Source organism: Emys orbicularis, chromosome 23 (genome assembly GCF_028017835.1).
Source record: "Emys orbicularis isolate rEmyOrb1 chromosome 23, rEmyOrb1.hap1, whole genome shotgun sequence".
Taxonomy (NCBI): Eukaryota; Metazoa; Chordata; order Testudines; family Emydidae; genus Emys; species Emys orbicularis.
Genome location: NC_088705.1, coordinates 8,303,776 through 8,324,939, shown reverse-complemented (window position 1 = coordinate 8,324,939; position 21,164 = coordinate 8,303,776). Strand labels below are relative to the sequence as shown.

Genomic DNA, 21,164 nt, shown 5'->3' with positions numbered 1-21,164 from the left:
TCCTCAGCAAGGGAGCTAGCAGTAGGAGTTTGAAAAAAGGAAAGTAGTACTAGGCGTGTCAGTGCTTTCCATTTAGTGGCTGGTCCTGCAATAAGCTTTGCACCCACACACAATTCTGATCTATCCACTAACATAGAGCCCATTGAGCAGCAGGGGGTGGCAGTGGGGGTGTCAATCCGCATTCTCAACAACCTGAGGTATGTTTTTAGCAACAAGAAGTTTCCTAGCTGCACTCCAGTATATCCCTTCTGAACAGCAAACAAGGGCTAGTGTAATGAGCAGGTTGGCATGAACTTTATTCTATCTTCTGTATAATTTTAAGTACATAAGAAAAGTTTTTTCCACAAGCCTCAGGAGAAGATGAGTACAAGTTACAGGACAGTCTCAAAATAAAAAAAATTTGCATATTTTGTGAGTTTCATCCTAGAGAAAAAACCATTGACAATGTACAGAGGAAATGCAGTTAGATATGCGGATGTCACCAGAGACAGGGGGAAACGAAGGGCAAGCATGTGCAGCTCCCTTTAGGGTCAATGCAGGCCCTGGAAAAGAGGCTGCAAGCCTCCAGCAGAGTAAAGAGCCAAGCAACAGGGGAAGGGGAGAGGCTGAGAACAGTTTCACATTCTATAGTAACTAAGCATGAGTGAGGATGACCAATGGAACTGACTTAGTCGAACTCTTGTTTACAAAACAAATACTGAATTGGGAATGAAGAAGCATCCCTCGCTAGGAAGGAGAGACAGGTTCAGAAGAACTGTCTTGGAAGACTGAACTTGAGTTCAGCTGCTTAGAAGGAACCCCTTGGGTGAAGATCCCTTTTGGAGAAGGGCTCATAGGGAAGTGGACACTTCAGCTTCTAACCCTGGACAGACAGCAGAGTAGATCATTTACTCCAATGCAGTCTTCCGTGGCACCTGTTTACTGCAAAGCTCCCCATCATGGCACAGAGAATTACAAAGAGCAAATAGGAGCGTTGAAAAGGAAACTTAAGGTGGAATGCTACACGCCCAGTCCTCAGCCTTTGGTCCAGCAAAGCCATTCCCCACATCTTGTAATGCCACTGACTGATTAGTACACACAGCTGGAGTTAGTAGCAGCTCCCAGTACCTTCCTGAAACACACCTGCCAGCTCAACTTACCAAGCTGGGAACGATGGACCCTGATAAGGACACCATTATGTCAATTCAAAGACGGACAACATTCCTTTCCCACATGAACAATTTGTCTGAAGATATCACAATACCAAACCCATGGAACAATCTGAAAGCCAACCACCCATCCTGGCTCTGAAGTTCGCCAGAAGTCAGACGTGATTGATTGGTGAGGTTAGATCTGACAAGGAGGGGGGTGATGCACCTTCCTGCTGATAGATGCAGATGATCAACTGACCCGCCACCCTACACCAAAGCCCAGCCCGAGGTATTTCAGCGAAGGCATGTAGCTGTGTCTCTCAGGTAGAAGACAGAGAAGCAGTTTGAGAGCAGAAAGGTACAGGAAATCTAAGAGAATCGTCTGAAAGCAGATTTGTCCCACAGCCAGGGCAAGGGGAGGCACAAGTCCCAATGCCATTCTGCTTAGCCAGCAATTTCCGTCACGCTGGTAACCAGCTTCTGCCCGTTCCACAGGGACTTGAACTGTTCAGGGATAGGGAACTCGTTCTGGAGAGTGAAAGAAATCTGTAGTGAAAAGTCTGGTTTATATGAAAGACGAGACTATTCCTGTCCCGCCTAGCCTGACAAACCTAGTGGCAGACAAAGAATCATTTGCACTGCGCTAGGAAGCTACTACCCCCCTTTCCGTATTGCTCTGTAGTGTTTTGAGCACTGCAGACATGTCATTTGGGACACGGGCAGAAAGGACGGACAAAATTTGATTTAAATTCCAAATAAAGATCAAGAACTGGTTTGGTGAGTAGATGCTACATTTAGCAAGTCACAGCTTTTTCTAGAAGATTAAACTGAAGAAGTCTAAAGTTAATATCACACTTTGTTACCATAGCCACATTTCATTCCCCACTGGACCTAGGAGGGTCAAGCGTTACTTCCAACAACAGTGTCTTCATAGCGAGCGCCATCTGGTTCGGAGCTTGTGAATTTGGCTTCAGAGAAGACAGATCAAGGGAAGACACCTACATCTTAAGTTTGATGGGTTTCAAGAATCCATCATGTAAAGGGTGGAATCTGGGGCAGTATCTAGCTATCAGAGAAGGGCTCTATTGGCAGGTCCTTCAATGAACATCCTTCCCTGGGAGGGATTAGTTTTTGTCTCAGTAAGACAATGGAACAAGATGTGACCTGAAGCGATGCCATGCTTCTTAATCGCTCTGATTCCTGTCATTAAACAAGCCCCGCCCCTCTGTTCACTCCGCCCCTCACAGCTCTCCCCACTCATTTCGGGAAGAGGAAACACTTACAAAGTCACCACTCTCTGTGGGGATGAGGACGTTCATCTCTGAAGACTTGGCACTGACAATCTCACATTCTAGGGAGCTCTTGCTCAGATACACGTGGCATCCATCTGTCTTGTTGATGGAAATTGTTGGCACTTTACCCATTACCTAGTGAGGAAAACACAGCAGGGAGGTGATTACAGTAGCATCCGCTTATCCCAGGGAACCACTATAGTTCATTGTTTTACATTATCCTCCAGGGATTAAGTCTTCTACACTGAACTCTACCATATCTCTGGAGGGAAGCAAGTATTAACTTTGTTCCACAGAAGGTCAGATGAAAGGCTAATGGAGGTTGAGCAACTTGCCCATCACCACAAATCGAATGGTGGGATAGAAATTAGAACAGACTCCTACCCTCAGCCCCTTGCTTTAGCAACTAGATTACACTGCCTTCCTTAGGGTGGCTAATCCATCCAGAATCTATGCTCAGTATGAGGAGTTTGTTTTCCATTCTGCAACCCAGCTTAGACAGCTTGATCCAGTGCGGTTTGAAAACCCCTGCATGGAAGGAGTTTGATGTGTTTTCTAGAGAGGCTTCGTTAGATTGTGTCCTGCAAAGTGAACCTGTAAAGGCACCACCGCACAACGCAGGGCAGAGTTCTATGCAGTCAGTCAGAAGGAGGGTTGTGGGTAGTTACCTGAACTTTAATGTCCCTGCAGTTTATGATCTCCACGATGCCCACCACATCATCAAACACCAGACCTAGCTTCTTACAGTTATCTGCAGGGGAGAAAGAAAAGAGCTCATAGAGCTACAACCCCCCATTCCAGATCCAGCCCTTTGATGTGCCAGCATACAGAAGGCCAGCCCATTTGGACCACAGCACTTACCCACTGTGATGGAATTGATTTTGCCCTTGATTTGGAGTGTACTGTTCGTGCAGTTGTAAATATATGCTACCTGCTTCAGCTCTGTGTCACTGATCACCAGGTTGGAGGCCTTCTCCTGGTTTTCCTGAAAAGGGGTGACAAATACCAGTTACTCTTGTTTCCCTAAAGAGCTACAGAGTGAAGTGTGGAGGTGTCATGTCACCTCTCCTCTGAAGAATTCACAAGGCTGCAGAGAGGGCTTGTTCCTTCAAGCTGACACCTTCTAGTTATTTCAAAGGAAAGATGTTTGTGGGCCATCTTCTGCTATTGAATTCCCATCACTCTAGCAGCCAGTCTGGGCTGTCACATGGACACTCACCACTCTCCACTTCTTGCCCTCCAGCTCTAGCATCGCCGGTTCCTTCTTTGGGAATGATTTTTTGGGTGGGTTAGCTGCACAGGCGGGTTTGGGAGCGGTGAATGGTTTGGGTCCTGTTCGGACAGGGCCACCTTGATTCTTCAGCCCTGGGTTCTTGTGAGTCTTCATATCATCTGAAACATGTTTCAGGGCTACAAGAGAAACCACTGTTACTCCAGACATCATTTGGTTGGCTAATGCTAAGTTACTAGGTGCGCAAGATCCAAGTTTAACAAGTACCAGAAGTCAGCAGCTATTACAACAGCAGTCTGCTGAAATCTTTGAGGACCCATAAAACAAGTTCTCTGCTTCAAGAGTTTATAATCTACACTGAACTGGGCAACATGAATGATTGCTATGAAGAAAGGGACCTGGAAGAAAGTTAAGTGCTTTTAGCATTTAATGATATGAGATTGAGAGCTAGATTTAAAGTGTTATGTTTAGAACTAGAGCCAGTATTCCACAGCTGTTCCACTCTCTGTAGGGAAGAGGTAAATCTAGGACCAAGTTTTCATGAGTTTTGTTTCACCCACGTTTCACTGGGTCATTGAACATGCAAATGGTAATTTGTGTGCAGGTTTGTACATGCAAAAGTCTCCTCCCCCACCTCCCAGCTAGTTTTTAAACTACAATAGCCTAACCATGCTCTTTTGTATATCTGATGTTCTGAGCAGTCCAAGCCCATTCATCCTGGGAACGCTATTAAGTAAGAGAACTCTTCCTGCATCCCAGAGGTAGCTTTTTAGGGTTTGCAGATAAGTGACCCAGAACCCCATGCAGACTTAACCTAGAATGTTTTCTTTCGTTGACCTACTAGCCAAATGGCTGCCCACCACCAGCCTTCAGTTGCCCAGTTTCCTTACCAGAGGTAATGCCTTCTCCCTGATTGATCTGGTCAAACAGCGCTGAGCGGGAAACAGAGTCATCTGAACCGGAGTTTGTGGGGCCTGGAGCAGGAGGGGGGGGAGGACCAGGTGGTGGAGGAGCAGCACCAGTTGGGGGTGCTGCAGGTGCATTGCCCACCTCTTTTGCTATAGGACCCTGTAAGAGATGCCCGAGAGGGAGTTAAACTTGTGTGATCACTACTTGCTGCAACAGTCCCCGTAACATTAGATTCCCCAGGTTATGAAGTATTGATTGCCAACATACAGTCAGCACTCACCGTTTTGCTCCAGGTCAGCCCAGTGGTGTGATACTCTTTGATGTATGTCTGCAGCTCTGCCCAGATATTCAGATAAGCTTTCACCCAGTCCACATGTTTCCTATCTCTAAGGGGACAAAGATCAAGACAAGCTAAGTAGTGCAAGTGATTCTCTAAGAAAGATCTGAAGCCATGTGGCTGTAACTGGATCCTTAAGTTTCCCTGTCCCCTAGCTTGCAAAGATTATTTGGAGCTGAGTAGCAACACCAATGCAAGGAGAGAGCAAACGGCTACAATCCCCAGCCCTGAGGGCTACTGTGCGCAATTAGACAGTGGGGCGTTCGGGTCAGTAAGCCAGTTACTGTTGAATGCTAGCCCTCCGCACCTAGTCAGAGGTCCACAGACTGCAGAACAAAACACCTGCAACAAACTAAACCCTACTGGGTGATGCTGAATTGGCAGAACATATTGGAAAGATGTCTTACTGCGTAGGGGAAAAAAGCCAAGAGGGTTACTGGATGGAGTGGACACACGAGGGATGCCAATGCACTTGCTACCATCGATTTGCCCAATATCATAAATCTAAGAAAACCTGTCAAAGTCAATATATTTATGGGAATGGAGCTGTTTCTGAAGCTGAGGTGTATTAAACACACCCTGCCACTGCTAAAGGAAAGGAGTGGTATTAAGTGTACTAGGCAAGGCTTCAGAGATGTCATCGTTCTTGCTGGTTCAGCTTGCATTAGGGCTTTGTTCACAGCTGTCTGATTTCCGCATTCTGGAGACCAATGAAGGGGATAGGGCACTAGCTAGGACTTGGGAGACTCAGCTTCAATTCGCTGCTCTGCTACAGACAGTATGTGTGACCTCCGGCAAGCCACTTAGTCTCTGTGCCTCAGTTCCCCATCTGTACAATAGGGATAACAGCACTGCCTCACAGGGGCGTTGGGAGGATAACTACATTCAAGACTGTGAAACACTTTGTGGTCTACTGATGAAAGACTCGTACGTAAGAACTAGGTATTGTTTAACTTTAAGTGACTTGGCTGAAGCAGGCAGGGTTCTCTCAGGTTAAATGGTGCATTAGTAAGGTGCAATACCAGACCAGACCAGCAGATGCTGATCTCTGGAACCAAGGTATTTTATTATCTTAATCCTTCAGGACTGCGTGCTAGGGGGGGCCACATGCCCCTCCACAGTTAGATCAAGGAACTGAAATTTCAGTATTCAGCTGTCTGCATCCCTCCCGCTTTGCAGAGCGAAGCTGAACCTACACATCCTTGTATTCCTTGAGGACCCGGTTGGTGTAAAACATGGCCGCATCCGTCATTTCCTTTACGTAGGGGCCAGGCTTTGGGGCCTAGAGAAGACACAACATATTAGAACCAGGGCCTGTTGCAGCAGCAATCCCAGCCTCCCCCACCCCACCCCAAGGACCTTACCATAGCCATCCAGCCCAGCGCCGGGATGCTCTCACTGACAGCGGATAGGTGATTGAACAGTTTGCTGCCACGATTTTTCTCCCGGAAGTTCTGCACCACCTGGATTTGCTCTGAAATGGGTTTCAGTAGCGTTGAGAAGTTATTCTGCGACACAGAAGGGGATGGGTGGCAAACAGAGAGCCATTCTTAGATGGAATCCAGCTGGCACAAGCCTAAACTACAGCTCTTGTACAAGCTTTGTACTGCCGGTGTTCCAGTTACAGCCCCCACCCACGCTCTCCTGTAGCGAAGTCAGAGTTTTGTGTTGGACTAGTGCTATGGAAGTAGGCCAGAAATTGTGACTAACGCAGAAGCCAAGAGGCACTTTGAGACAAATCTCATCAATAATGAAGACAGGAATAGCCTTTTAGAGATTCTGTAGTATTCAGATGCCTTTCAAATTGCTTTGCTGTCTTGGTTTTCGGGCACACGTTACAGGTTCATTACAAACCAAGTCGCTCCAGTATCTAAACTTGACAGGGTGAGTTAAAGAGAAAGAGAGTTGGACTTTAAATCAAGTTACTTCTGTGAATTCAACTCAATTTTTTTTTTATGCTTAAATATTCACTAAGTGTCTTGCTCTGCGGTGTCTACTCAGAGATTTGGACATAGGAGATCAGTTGCTCAGAAGCAGCTTTCCCAGGTCATTTGGTTTGGTCTGTTCTACTAGAGGACAAACGTTAAGAGCATGAACCATATCGGAGATGGTCTCATGGACAACCTCCTTTCCATTTGTGATCATACCTCTCACTGGGTCAGCAGCGATATATACGGAGTAGAATATAGGCAGATTTTTTTTAAAGCTCTTTAAGTGCAAAGAGTGTTGTGTCTTTAAGAAGAGTCTGTTTGCGCGCTTCATTTTGTTGTTCTTTCCTATCTGCTCAGTTGCAGATGGAAAGGAGGACAGCTAACTCTCTCGGACCACCAGCAAGTACTCCTGGCTACTGTTTGGGAAGCTCTGATCGAGAGCCATGATCGGGTAAGGGTATGCTTGAGTAAACAAGCTTTAGAGAATTTAAGTATTTGGCATCTGAAACAAGGGCGTGCCTGCTCCAGAATTGACTAGACGTCCTTTACAAAAAGCTATCTAGGAATTAAAGGCTACGAGTAAGCCACTCTAAACAAGGCTTACTTGTCTCAGATCTGTTGAATTGGTAAATGGGTTCCTGGGCTGAAGGCCTTCTATGCAGACTTCTGTGTCCTAGGCAGTCTGGTTTAAGAGGGAAACAGAACCCTGAAGCTGAACTGCGATACTCTACTTTGCAATGAAAGGGAAAGCAGCACAGAAATTCTGACATCCTGAAGTAGCTTTAGCAGAGGTGGTAGTTCTCCCACTGGGACATTGCAAGGACGGGCAAAGGTGCATAACATATCACTAGAGAAGTCGAAGTAGAAGAAAACCAAAGCATGCAGGATCAGACTCCCCTCCCAGGCAGAGAAGCTGCAGCATGGGGGGAACTGTTGATCTGCTTACTAAGGAAAACTGACCTTAAGACTCTAGCCATTATTCAGGTATCACAGCATCGAGCCAGACACCTATGCTACCTAGGTAAGAATCTTCGTGTAGTGCTTTGAGGACTTACAAACACCGTATAATGCTAAGTATTGTCTGCTCGATTCCCAGTGCCGCTGCCATCTCACAGGTTCTGTTCTGTAATTCGTGGCTTAACAAATAGGAACTGCATCTAGTATTGATGCCAAGTGAAATATGAGCCAAGTACCGGCTGTCAGGTATGAGAAGGAGCCACCTGTGCATTGTACAAGCTTTAGGTAGTTACGGCAAATCCATAAAATACTCAACATTTTCTACTAGTTTCAGTGAGTCTTGAGTCAGTTTCTGGAACTAGACTCTGCACACGCTATTCTGATCAGAAGAGTGTGAACTCATGGACAAAGGAGTCACCTCCACTCCAGATAGGTTTCTTGAGGAGCAATTTTAAGGGCCCAGATTCCTCAGCTTTCGCTGTTTTCCTCCCAATTAGCCAAGACCTATGCAGCTCTGAGTGACCTTTGTTAGGATTCTCCAGACTTACCGCTGATGGCTGCTGACATTGTGATGCTGTCACCAGGAGAACCCTCTCAGTTGTCAGGCCTGTATGGACCATTTCAGCCTTATAAGGAAGGGGGGGGAAAAAAACAGTTACATATTGTTTACACAGACAAAAAGGAAGCTCCAGTGGTCAGTGTGCTAGCCTGGGATTCAGGAGATGAGAGTTCAATTCCCTGCTCCATCACAGATGTCCTGAGTGACCCCGGGCAAGTCACTTGGCCTCTCATGGTTTTAGTTCCCATTTGTAAAATGCGGATAATAGTGCTCCCTACCTAATGGGGCATTGAAAAGATAAATATATAATAGATTGTGAGGTGGTCAAATACTATGGTAATGGGGGCCACAGAACATAGCTAGACAGAACAATGTAACTACATGTAGATATCAGGAGTATTTACAGGGGCCAGTCCATCTTTTTGGCCTCCCTTGCATGGTTTGGTTGTGAAGACAGCTGATTCTGGGCCATCTGGTCTGGTTTTAATCTCTCCCTGTTTTTGGAGAGACGTTCAATAGAAATTGATGAGTCAGGATAGACAAAAATTTACCAACACTGAAACGGGGCAGTTCTGTTCCCACTTAGAGGGATACACAATAGAGAGGTAGATGGAGATCTCCTGTGGGTTATCCAGGGACCTACATCTGTGTTGAATCCTCCAAGATTAGTGCTTTGCTCTAGGGAGTGGGGAAAGGGAGGCAAAGCTCAACAACTTCTCTTACTCAGCCCTTAAAAGTCTAGAGTAGTGGTCAGCCATATATTTACAACATGGGAAAAGGAAGCGAAATCCTTACATGTTTCTGAACGTCGCCACCAATGTCTTTGCTGATCTTCATATATTCTGCTACTGGACCAGCCAGGAGAGTGTCGAAAGCTTGCACATACGCAGCTATTCCTGCGGAAACAGAACAGGGCGCAGCGTTAAGGGGAGCAGATGGACTCAGACTGGAAGCATTTGGGAGTATTTTCAGCAAATGCTGCCACCCTCCTTACACTGAAGTTTTGCAGAGCACTTTGTGAGTAGGATTGTGCAAGTCAGAGCGTATATATGGTGGCGGCGGCTGCTGATCCTCAAGCATGCAGGTGGATGCTGGTCTAAATGTACCTTTGCGTAAGAAAGAAGTAGCTTGGCTGTAAGGAGACAAGGGAAGTACTGCACCCGCAGGAAGTTCTTGTTTTAACAGTACAGTAACCACTGCCCCCCCCCCTGCATTTGTGTGTATGTCACCATGTTATCTGCGTGAAACTCACTTCCCCTCCTGGTACAGCTATTCAGGCTTACACAACATCAGCTTGCAGGCTCTGCAGAGCATCTGCCTTCCAGAATCGGTACTTTCAGTGTCCAGTACAATCAACATCAACCATGCAATGTGTCCAGTATTGATACAGGGATTTGCAGCAGAGGGTCCCTACCTTTGGAAGAGCCATCTCCATACATGCCAGGGCTTTGGGACACAGCTTCCAAGCGACCCACAGCCTTCTCCAACCGCTCAACCAAGCTTTGCATCTCAGTCATTGCTCACCACCTGCAGAGAGAGACTACTCACAATTAGCTCCTCGCACACATCAACGGAATGCTCAATAGGCTGATGGGCTTACTTAGCATTCTGAATGTTAGTCATTCCCCAATCAGACGGGGAATCTTATTCTAGCCTCACATCATCCAGTTTAGGCATTTTAGACTCCGTAGCACGCTTACCCATTGTTCAGATAACTCTTTTGATAGCCCAGCTGCCAGAGGGCTCCATTGGCCAATCCATAATTACCAAATAGTGTCTACTGCATAGTAATTCATAGCACATCCATGCTAGACGGACAAGGAGAACTTCCAGATATTTTGTTGTAAGTGCTCAGATACCATGGCGGTAGGTGAGGTGTAAGACCCTGCCTAGAATTTTATAGACTACAGGAAAACTGACCACAGCTCTGATTATGACCATAACTGACTTCTTGTATGATTGCTATCAAAGGGTCGGTTCTTTTTCTACACGTATAACGGCTTCGCTAGGAAGAGTTAATTGCAGATAAGATTCGGTGGTTTTGATTCCGCAAATACATTTGAGGTGGCCACACCCACCCCTGAATTCCAAGACTCCAGCAATGTCTCAACCCACGGAATTAGCATGCTAAACCAAGACATGCTCTGGCACATGCCAAGACAAGCAGCTGCACAAGAGAAGAATACCAAGCTGCTTCTGAAACAATGTGTCCCCTGTTAATACTTTCTATCTATATGCTGTTGTATCTATACTGAGGGAACTAGTCTCCCAGCGATGGACCAGGGCGATTTAGGCACACAAGTCGTTTAAGCTTCTCATTTGGAGAAGTATAATAAAACTTTCCTGCCCTGCTCAGCACCAGAGAGCTTCAGAATTCACCCTCTGAACACTAACGCAAAGGGAATGCAGGGAGGGGTCAGCAACCAGCTAGCCACACACTTCCATCTTATCACCATACATTAAGACATTTTGAAGCATGAATCACGATGGCAGCCTGAACACACAACTTCCTTTTACTGCAGACGGCCTCCAGAGCTCAGAACCTTAACAGGAAGAATTTCACCTTCAGTCACTGGCGCGAACATACTCAAAAGGGAAACTAGATTTGTTCGGCTATATTTAAAAAGCTGAGAATAGATCTGCCTCATAAATCAGACTTGGATTTTAACCAATTTTGCTTTTTGTTTGCAAGCCTCCCTAGTTGTGCTATAAAATGTTTATTTTCCCCTGTCCCATGGATGATGCAGGCCAGATCCAGCATTAGTCACAAGGAACAGTGATGTCACTAGGAAAAACAAGGTCACTCATCCCTCCATTCGTTGAAGAATCAGCAGAAGACCCACTGAAACACTGGAGAAAGGAGGACGGGATGGGGGTGGAGTATGGGGGGGGGGGGGGGGAGTCTGATGCAATGTTCCACCCTAGCGTGTTTACTCAACTTCAGAGAGGAAGAGAGCAATTTCCTCTTTGGAACAGCATCTCCTCTAGTTCACTACAGAAAGGTGATCAGCAGCTACTAGACAAGTTACAGCAAGAAAGAGTTAGAGAAGTTTGAGGCGCGTGTGTGATGTTGATCATGCTGCCTACATTCATGATTAACTCTCTTCTATTTCCTAGGATGCAGGATACCAAGCACAGGAGCGCAGTGCTCCACCTCAGCAGGAGACCCCAGGTACACATGAATCCCACTCTGTACAAAGAAGCTGCAGCTCTTGACCCCTCCCCTCCCACCCTGTATTCCAGAAGGAACAAAAATAACCCCCCCAAATCTGCCATCAGTTGTGGATGCTGCACTCCAGAAACTAAGGGAAGCGAGTTCCATACATGTTTTAATGAAGCATGTTTCCAAAAGGATCTCAGGTTTACAGAACAGCAAGCAGACAAAGCTGCCATTCTGCACCACTGAACCCTACTCCAGTCCATATGGGGCTCTAATCTGATCAGACCCGTTACCCTGAGTCTCCGTCTGCATTTCAGATAGGGATTATGAATAACATGAAAGAGCCCAGATGGAGGGCAGTTTCCAACCCTGAGGAATTCAACATGTTGCAGGCCTGTACACAGCAGAATGCACAACATCCCTCCCAGGCGAGCTGCTGAAACCAGAGCGATGTTATTAAAGTTCCCCCAGAACTTCAGATGGACTCCCTCATTCCCACCACTGATCTGTCAGAATCTTCTTGGGCAGCTTGTAGCCCGTGTCAGGAAAACCCTACATGCATGGCATTTGAGGTCACTTCTGTGAACCTAGCACCGCATAACAGATGGTGAATTAATTTCATCTTCTCGTGGCGATAGACATGGGTACCCTCTGCATTAGGACACAGCTTATAAAGTAATCACTTTGATTCTCCTGCCACTGCACCAAGTGACAATTGCTGGCGATGTGACCTCCGGAAGGAGCCTGCTACACTTCAGCCAGCCTTCACCAGAACTACCTAGCATAGCTCACTCTTCTTGCTGCACACTGTCTTCTACCCTCCAGATGTAAATTGCATCAAGGGTGCTATTTAAATAAAGAGACATCTCATTATACAGACAAGAATCATACTGATGTTGATAAGAATAGAATCTGCAAACCAAACACTAGAACTCTGAGGGGAAAAAAAGACTGTACTATTGCACTGGTTGAGCAGTCATCTAATATAACATGAAATGCTGAAACAAAATGTAATTATAGAATCCACGATTTATAGATTAACTTGGTTCTCTAAAGTTCTTTAATGCAATGAGATACAAACAAATAACAGATTCCACTATCTTGGACATTAGAGATAATTTTTGTCCACTGCAATCTGTGTGTCCTGGATAACTTCAAAGTCTTTCTGAACTGAAATCTTAAGTCAAACATCAGGGCTAGCCCTTCGGATAACCAAGAGTTTGATGTTCAGAGGAGACTCCAACATTGGAGCTATATTCCAGGATTTAGGTTTACATCTTGTTTACATGGGAAGTTTTTCAGATGTTGTTTTTCTGTGAATAGTTACAAGTCAAGTCTTCAAGAACCAACTATAACTAGTTTTAGCTCTATTAGGCCAGTTAAGAACTCCTGTTGAACCTCCACGCATTTTATTCTGGCCGAGAGATCAATTCACCTCCAGAATATCTGAAAATATTTTTGGTTTTAAGCTACTCGCCAACATTAATTAAGATAATTTTCTCAGGGCCTGAAGGTCAACACACCCTGGCACAGACACAGGCCTTCCAACTATACCTAGCAATCTGCCTTGTACAGGACTCAAAACAATAAGAGATATAACTGCTAATTAATCCAAGGAAAACAATACTGCACTGGAGGGAGTTTTCTATTTTAGGAAGCGTCAGTCAGGGATTGACAGTCTCTCTGATAACTTTACTAAGCACTGGTCTTGGTCTGGTTAACAGGTCCGGATATAATCTGTATTGGTTTGTGGAAGTACTTCTAGCTTGGCTGGTCAAGATATGAGACTTTAATGTTGTCGTCATCTAGTTTAATCATTTTTTCAGTACAACTGAATGTTAGTTTTATAACCTCTCAATAGTCCCCCACAGCTTAGAGTTAGATGTGAACCTCTAAAAAGCAACAGAGGGTCCTGTGGCACCTTTAAGACTAACAGAAGTATTGGGAGCATAAGCTTTCGTGGGTAAGAACCTCACTTCTTCAGATGCAAGTAAAGAGATGTGAACCTCTGTTCAGATTCACTTTTTGAAAAGTATGAGACATTGTGAGCCTCATGTTGCCAACAGCATTATGAGTACTTCCTGTTTCCACAGTCCCGAGGAGCTAAAATGGGACAATTAAGTTGAGAAAATACAAGACTTTAAATTGACACTCTCAGCTGACCTCCTGAGAGGTTTCATACTATTTCCGAGATTTGTATCTTCTAAAAGCTTAAGAAGATGTTTCTATCTAGCTGTTCAGGACACCATTTGAGTCAGGCTTTACTTGAAGGAGAGCAAAACAGTAATCAGAGTGACTGATTTAGGGTCTGACGCATCTTGGGAGTTGCCAGGGCTAGCAGTGAATACACTGCTACTGCTAGTCCCTGATGGCTGCCAAGACCCAAGGTTCTCTAGTCTAAATACTTTTTTGACATTGGTTCTGAAATGAAGATATTTAGGGCCTATATCTCAGAATGACAACTTTTTATTTCTGATTTAGAAAGTTATCCCATAATGATATTCTGTTAGATACAACAGATAAAGTCAACCACCTATTTGGACCCTATTCAGCACTCCTGAGTAACAACGTCCACTGAAGTCACTAGAAGTTTTACCTAGGTAAAAAGTGCCAAATAAACTTAGTAGAAAGAAATTGTGTTAATAGAGTGAAGTGACTCTGAAGTAATCTTTGTTCACTAGAATTACCTGGCATTTGTTTGCACTTGTCAAGTACCTTGCTACGTTTCCTGTCAGGGTGAATAGTCTAGCACAGATTCCCTCTTTTTAAAATCGGAGTATGTAACCTACACCTAATCCTACAAATAATTTGGAACCTCAACATTTAAGCTAGTTTGAGATTGTACTCTGCGGTGTGTCATGGATCCAGGAGTGAAGGAGTTCTGAATAGGCTTCCTTGGGTAGAGTTGCTTTGTCTAAAGCTGATAAACCATAACACAAAGGGCTCCTTAGAAGCTGAGAAGTATTCTAGAGTCCCCAAGATCACACAAAGATCCATTTTAACTTTTCTCCCATTTGATTTTCTGAGAGAAGAATGTTAACTTTTGTTACAACAGGACAGAGTGCTTTTCCAAGGTTAATTTCCTACAATCCAATCCTTCACTCTCATGTGTCTCTAATCCAGATGTTGGCAACTTCTAGCATGGTACCAGAAGCTGGCATGACAAATCCTGTGTTTTAGCACAGAAGAGCCACTGCTCCAATTTTATGTGACAGTGGAGCAGCATAGTGAAGACATGATCAGTTGCATTTTGATCAGGAAAGTTAAAACTAAGATAATATCAATTTCATAGTGAAATGGAAGGGTGAGAGGAGAAAACAGCAGTACAGAGAACAAGAGAAAGGGAACATCAGAGTGACATGTAGAGAGGTACCAGTGGTTTGATGTAGCTGGCCTGTCCTTTAATAAAGGAAAATTCTTTTGGCACTGCAGTACTAAAGGACATATGCAGTACTGTAGTTGGAAATTGGACACAGTGCTAAAGTTCACCTCTCCTGTCTGAATGAGTCATTCAGGAGATGCCAATCTCTTTAGTCTACACCTCTGGTTTGCTTTCTAATACATCAATCTATCACACTACACATCTGCAGAAAGCTGGGTATTTCACATGGCTATTCATCTTTTAGTTTAATGACTATAGGTCAATAGTGAAGAACTGGCATTCAGAAGAACTAAAGTGAAATCAAGCATGGGGGGGGGGGGCAGAGTGGGATCACCACTTTCTAGATTTTGAGCCAGATTTCACACAAGATTTTCACCATAGGATTTTTTCACCATTACTTACATTTTCTCCTACTTCAATTCATAGAACAGTGCTAAATGGAGGAAATCAGACCTACGTTAGAGCTCTGCAGCGCACTTTACACTGGTATAGTAAGCCTTCCATCTGAGGACTGAAAAATGCTTTAAGAATACACACGAATTTAGCAACTCCCCTGCGAAGTATTTGGATCTACTTATTTCAGTAACAATCAAAAGGATGCACTCTTCCTGTTAAGCTCAGACCGTTTATTTTATTGACAACAGAAGTGTTGCTTACTGCCAACCATTAGGGCAGGAAGTTGTCAGAGAAGCTCAAACCTCTTTTCCTGTCTTAATGGATGACATCTGTAAGTAAGAGTCTTTATTAAACTGACCATAGCAAGAGAAGTGCACATATGAATATTTATTGCTTATTGAATAGTTAAGTGACCCTGTTTAACTTTGTTTTGTTTCTAGAGTAGCAGATTTCACACACACAACTGCTCTCCCACTTCCATGCAAACCCTTTTATTCAGAGAAAGCAGCTCATGTGATGACTAAACAGAAGTATTTCCCCTAAAATGATATTCCCAATGAAACTTCATCAATTCTTAACGTGTGGCTAAAAGAATCCGCTCAGAGAAGCACCTCAGAGACAGTTATTTGGTTTGGGACAGAAAGTCCTGATCTCCTTGTCTCCCCCCCCCCACATGGAGCTGGGGCGGCCCTGCTCCCACACTCCTTCAGTCACCTTCCCCTGCCATGCACCTGGGAGCAGCCCTGCTCCCACACACCCGCTTCCCCCCCCATGGACCTGGCAGGCAGCCCTGCTCCCACACCCACTATAGGCCTGGGGGACAGCCCCGCTCCCACACCCACCTTCAGGCATCCCCCTCCCCCCCGCCCTGGACCTGGGAGCAGCCCTGCTCCCACACCCCCCTTCCCTTCCCCACCATAGACCTGGGGGCAGCCCTGTTCCCACATCCACCCTCAGGCATCCCCCCCACCCCGTCGCCATAGACCTGGGGGGGGGCTTCTCCCACACACCCCTTCCCTTCCCCACCATAGACCTGGGGGCAGCCCTGCTCCCACATCCACCCTCAGGCATCTCCCTCCCCCCCCGTCGCCATAGACCGGGGGGGGGGGGCTTCTCCCACACCCCCCTTCCCTACCATAGACCTGGGTGCAGCCCTGCTCCCACATCCACCCTCCGGCATCACCTCCCCCCGCCCTGGACCTGGGGGGGGGGCTGCTCCCACACCCACTCTCAGGCACCCCCCATGGAGCTCTCCCCCCCCGGGCACCCCTGCCGCCCGCAGCCCGGCTGCTCACGCTGCGGGCGCCAGGAGAGCCCGAGGCCGGCCCTTGCCGGAGCCCTGCCCCAGCTCCAGGGCAGGGCGCCAGGAGAGCCCGAGGCCGGCTCCTGCCGGAGCCAGGGCAGCCGAGTGCCCCAGGCTGTGGGGGGCTTTAACCCCCGCGAGGCCTCCCCCCATCGGGCCGGGCAGCGGGGGCTCTCGGCTGCCCCTGGCTTCCAGCGGCCGCGCGCCCTGCCCGGGCGGGTCCCCCCCCGCCCTGCCGCTCCCTCACTCACCTCTGCTCCGCTCGCTGCTCCCTCCGCTTCCGCCTGGAGACACCGCCCAGCAGCCCCCGCGCCGCCCCGCCCTCCACTTCCGGCCTCCAGCCTCACCGGAACTACGCACGGGGGCGGGCCGGAGGAGTGCCACGCCCCTCTCCGGGACGGCGGCTCGGGATTGGCCAATGAGATGGGGCGTGGTCGGCGGGGTTACCACGCCCATTCAAGGAGGAGGGGGTGGGGGTTATAGACTAAGCCCCCAGGGCGTGGAGCTATAGCATGGGACCCCCAGAAGGTGGGGTATGAGCTGGGGGGCTACAGGCTGGGGCCCCACAGGGGGTGGGATCTGAGCTGCGGGGGCTACAGGCTGGGGCTCCCCAGGTGGTGGGGTCTGAGCTGGGGGACTATAGTGTGGGACCTTCCAGGGGATGGGGTCTGAGCTGTAAATTGGCCCACCTGCCCCCAGCCATGGAGTCTGAGCAGGGAGAGGGGGTCTTAGGCTGGGGACCTTCAGGCAGTGATGTTTGGGATGCCCCTGCCTGGGGAGGCTCCTAGGGAAAACACTGCCAGTTCAGACTCAGGGTGAGAAGCTGAAGGATGGACCCTGGAAGGCTGTGGAAGGAACAGCATAGGTGTTCCCCCTCCATCATACTTACTGTGGTAGTGCCTAGGTGCAAACTGAGATTGGGGCTGCATTGTGTTGTGAGTTGTACAAACATAGTATAAGAGACAGTCGCTGAAGAGTTTGCTATCAAATTAGCTGCACCCTTGCCTGGGGCAGCTCTTCAGGGTGCAGGGACAGGCCCAGCTGTGCTAGGAAATGCCTAGAAAGACCCTTGATGATAATGACAAAAGGTGTCCTCCTAACCACCTGTGCCTGGGGAGGGAAGTCATTTCCTAACCTATCTCAGGCCAAAAGCAGCTATTACAAGTCCTATTACAGGTGGAACTCACGGACCTAGGCAAGTGAAAGTCACCCGGTGAGCTGAGCTTAGTCTGAAGCAAATTCAGGGACAGTGGTGGGAAACCCGGAGAAGCTCTTTATTATTACCATATGTGTTACCTTAATGAGCCTCTGCTCCCCCACATTGATGGTGGGGGGGAGAGCATGGGGGTTTGCTTGTCCCTGGGGTTCATTCCCCTTCTCTGGGTGCAGCTAAATCTTCCCTACCAGAGATGCCTTTTATTGCTTGCTCATAATTATACTTCTGCCGAGCAAATACTTTTGGCCTTTGGAATGCATTGCATTACACCAAATGTCTGATAATTGTGAAATATTTTCCCGTGGGAGGCAGCCCCTGTGCTCCCTACAAGTCTCCTTTATTCTTGTAGCTGTAAAGTGCTATACATGCTAGTGGCACTATTGTAATTAATCACACATGGAACTTCTAGAACACCTTTCAGCTGAGGATCTCCAAGGGAGGATAAATAGTTATTCCTGCTTTATAGATGGGGAAACTGAGTCAGAGAGGTCAAGTGAAATCACAAAATGAGTCAGGAATAGAACAGGGGAGTTTGCCCTACTCATCCCCTGCAACCTGCTCTGTCTGAGTATTGCCCTTCTGCAATACATTCCCAGCTGCTTCTTCAAGTCAAGGCTTTAGAGGAGGAGATGGAACAGTTTTTTAAGCCTCATTCTTGTGCATGAGGGGAAAAATATCCAGCATCACACCACTGGGACACATTGACGGGAGGGGAAGGAGGAGAAAACCCAGTGAGATCTGCTGACTTTACCACCGCTTCCTGTCCTCTGCTCTTTGTTACCATAGATGGTAACGTCTGGTGCAGTAGCCTCCCAGCAGAGTGGAAACTGTAAAGTAGCAGCCGTAATGCTCGCTCAGAGCTCCTAAATTGGACTGGACATCAGTGCTCGGCCTCCAGGACGCTTGAGTGGGGGTGGGGGAAGCAGGGGGGTTAGATTTGTTTTATTCCTATGAATTAAGGGATTGACAGTATGTGTGTCCTGTCAATGTGATTATACTGACATCTAGTGATGTATTTCAGACCTGACTTCCTGAAGTGACAACCCTGGGGAGTGAGAATGAGGATCGGAGCCTTTCTCTAGGTTGCCAGTTTAAATCCAGCCCAGCTCGGTAGAGACCAAAACCTGTTTCTGTTTGGCGGCCATGTGAAATGAGTTGGGGGAGGGACTCAGTCCTGATCCTAGTGGCAGGGCCGGCTCCAGGCACCAGCTTAACAAGCAGGTGCTTGGGGCGGCCAAGGGAGAGGGGCGGCACCTGCGGCAATTCGGGGGCAGCAGGTCCCTCACTCCCTCTAGGAGCGAAGGACCTGCCGCTGAACTGCCGCCGCCAATCGCGGCTTTTTTTTTTCTTGGCAGAAATGCTGGAGCCGGCCCTGCCTAGTGGGACAGCGGTTCAGATTCCACTTGGCCCCTTCACATCTGGCATGTCTGGGGTCCCTTGTTGGCAGTCTCAGCAGAAAGTCTGAAGACTAATCAGGACATGGAATTTGAACTCCCCTCTCATCCCTAGAGGTCTTTCTTTGCAGTCAGAGTTGAGGTCCATGTGGGGGGAGGGGGAGATTTCACTGCAGCTGCCCACGCTGTACCTGTCTGATGAATAAAGAGGTGTTCATTCTCCAGAGCTGTCGTGCGAGCCACCTTGCACAGCTCACTTCACACACTATTTTTTTTAAAAGCCTTTTACACGGGGATGACCCTGCTGCTGTCTGATGCATTTTCTCTACTTCTCTTTCCCCACCTTTAACGGCTGAAGATTTGCACTAAAACCTTATCTTTGTTTATCTGCTCCCTGCTGCTTATCCCTCCTCTGTTTGCAGAGTGGGAAGGCATTTCCATAGGGGACCAATTAGCCTGACACAAATAGGAATTGGAAGCTGAGAGCCTCCAATAATAATAATTAATAATAACTTACATTTCCATAGGGGTTCTCTTTTCAAAGCATTTTACAAATCATAGAGCTAGGAATCCTTCCCTCCTAGCACTGAAGTGCCATCACTTCTAGAGTTGAGCAGGGTGGTTAGTCACAGCAGCAAAGGACAGAGGAAAATTTTAGCTAAGGGGCAGCCATGCTTCTGATGTGAAGACAGAGGAAATTGTCCTGACAGCACAGATCCCCTACCATCCAAGCAAGCAGCTCCGGTAGAAAGAAAGGAACTGGGAAAGTGGAGCCAGGTAAGGCCCGTAGAGCAAGGAGAGAGGGTATGGGAAGCTGGCTTTCAGGTACTTTGGCGTGACTGGACACTGGGTGATTACTGCAGATTGGTGTTAATGGCTTGCAGTAACTTTTGTTTATGACTGGTGGGTCCGGTGACTCCGGTTCACTCTGTGCAGCCACCCAAGAATTGCTACTACCAATGAATAATAAGGGTGGAACAAAGGCTAGTTTCTACGTGGTAAATCTTAGCCTTTTAATAGCTCCCTGGCTGGTCCCTAAAAATAGGAATTGCCACCTATTCACCACCCATATTTGTCTGTCTGTCTAACTGGTCTGATCTAAACTAATTCATCCCTCACCAGAGTATCTCAGTGCCAACAGACCAGACCAATAGTCTATGTAGTGCAATATCCTATCTCCAGCATTGGCTAACGCCCAAAGTTTTGAGACAGTGAATCCCCTTCCCCGTAATGCAGCTGGCTAGTTGTTGCATTATCCCTATTCTATCCCATTTTGGGGAGGGGGAGATTTCTTCCTGACCTTAGCTGGTTATCATCACATGTCCTGAAGCATCAGGATAGATGGTCATTTCTATCCTAACCATCGTGCTTGTAGATACTGCTCTTATCCATACCCTTTTCTCAGTCCTGCTAAAGTCAATAATATCCTGCAGCAGCAAGATTGACCCACAGATTAATCTGAGATTGTATTTTAAAAATGAGTTTCCTTTTATTCCCTTTTAATTGCTTGCATTTTAATGTCACTGAGCGCCCCTCTTTTGCTGCTACAATAGGGCAGGAGGAGTAGGAGCACTTGTCACCATTCTCTATTGTGTTCACCTTTCTTACCTTTCATCTCGCTTGTCTCTGCTCTGAACCAAAGCCTCCTTGGGTTTGTTAGTTCTCATCTGGTAGCCCCTCCCCCATGCCTCTAATCATTGTAATTGCTCTTCTCCACACCTCTTCTATTTCTGCTATATCCTTTCTGCCTTGACTAGTATCTTGGCTAACTATCAGTTGCTCCTTTGTCTTGGAAAAACCTAGTTGTTAGGTAACATCAAGTCGAAAGCTCTGCCCATACTGGGAGCAGAACTGGGCCTGACAGATCATTTTCCAATATAATTGTAACTAGCTTGAGTTTATTGTGGATAGGGCCTTGCTAAAGCAATAGCCCTTATCACACCTTCAAAGCACTTTATTGCCTTGTA

At 47.0% G+C, this 21,164-nt stretch overlaps 1 protein-coding gene across 2 annotated transcripts; it reads right to left on the bottom strand.

Moving 5' to 3' along the window:
* Positions 1-275: 275 nt before the first annotated feature.
* Positions 276-16,895, bottom strand: CAP1 (cyclase associated actin cytoskeleton regulatory protein 1). Of its 2 annotated transcripts, none has more exons than XM_065421569.1 (13): positions 16,839-16,895; positions 9,761-9,886; positions 9,142-9,242; positions 8,336-8,413; positions 6,264-6,407; positions 6,096-6,181; positions 4,843-4,948; positions 4,544-4,721; positions 3,642-3,832; positions 3,284-3,407; positions 3,091-3,173; positions 2,414-2,557; positions 276-1,658 (listed from the first exon to the last, which is right to left on the bottom strand). In XM_065421569.1, the coding sequence occupies exons 2-13, from the start codon at positions 9,861-9,863 to the stop codon at positions 1,575-1,577; spliced, it is 1,422 nt and encodes a 473-aa protein (XP_065277641.1). In that variant the 5' UTR covers positions 9,864-9,886; positions 16,839-16,895; the 3' UTR covers positions 276-1,574. The 2 variants fall into 2 exon arrangements, with proteins under 2 accessions (XP_065277641.1, XP_065277639.1); XM_065421567.1 differs by having other exon boundaries at positions 9,761-9,873.
* Positions 16,896-21,164: the final 4,269 nt, after the last annotated feature.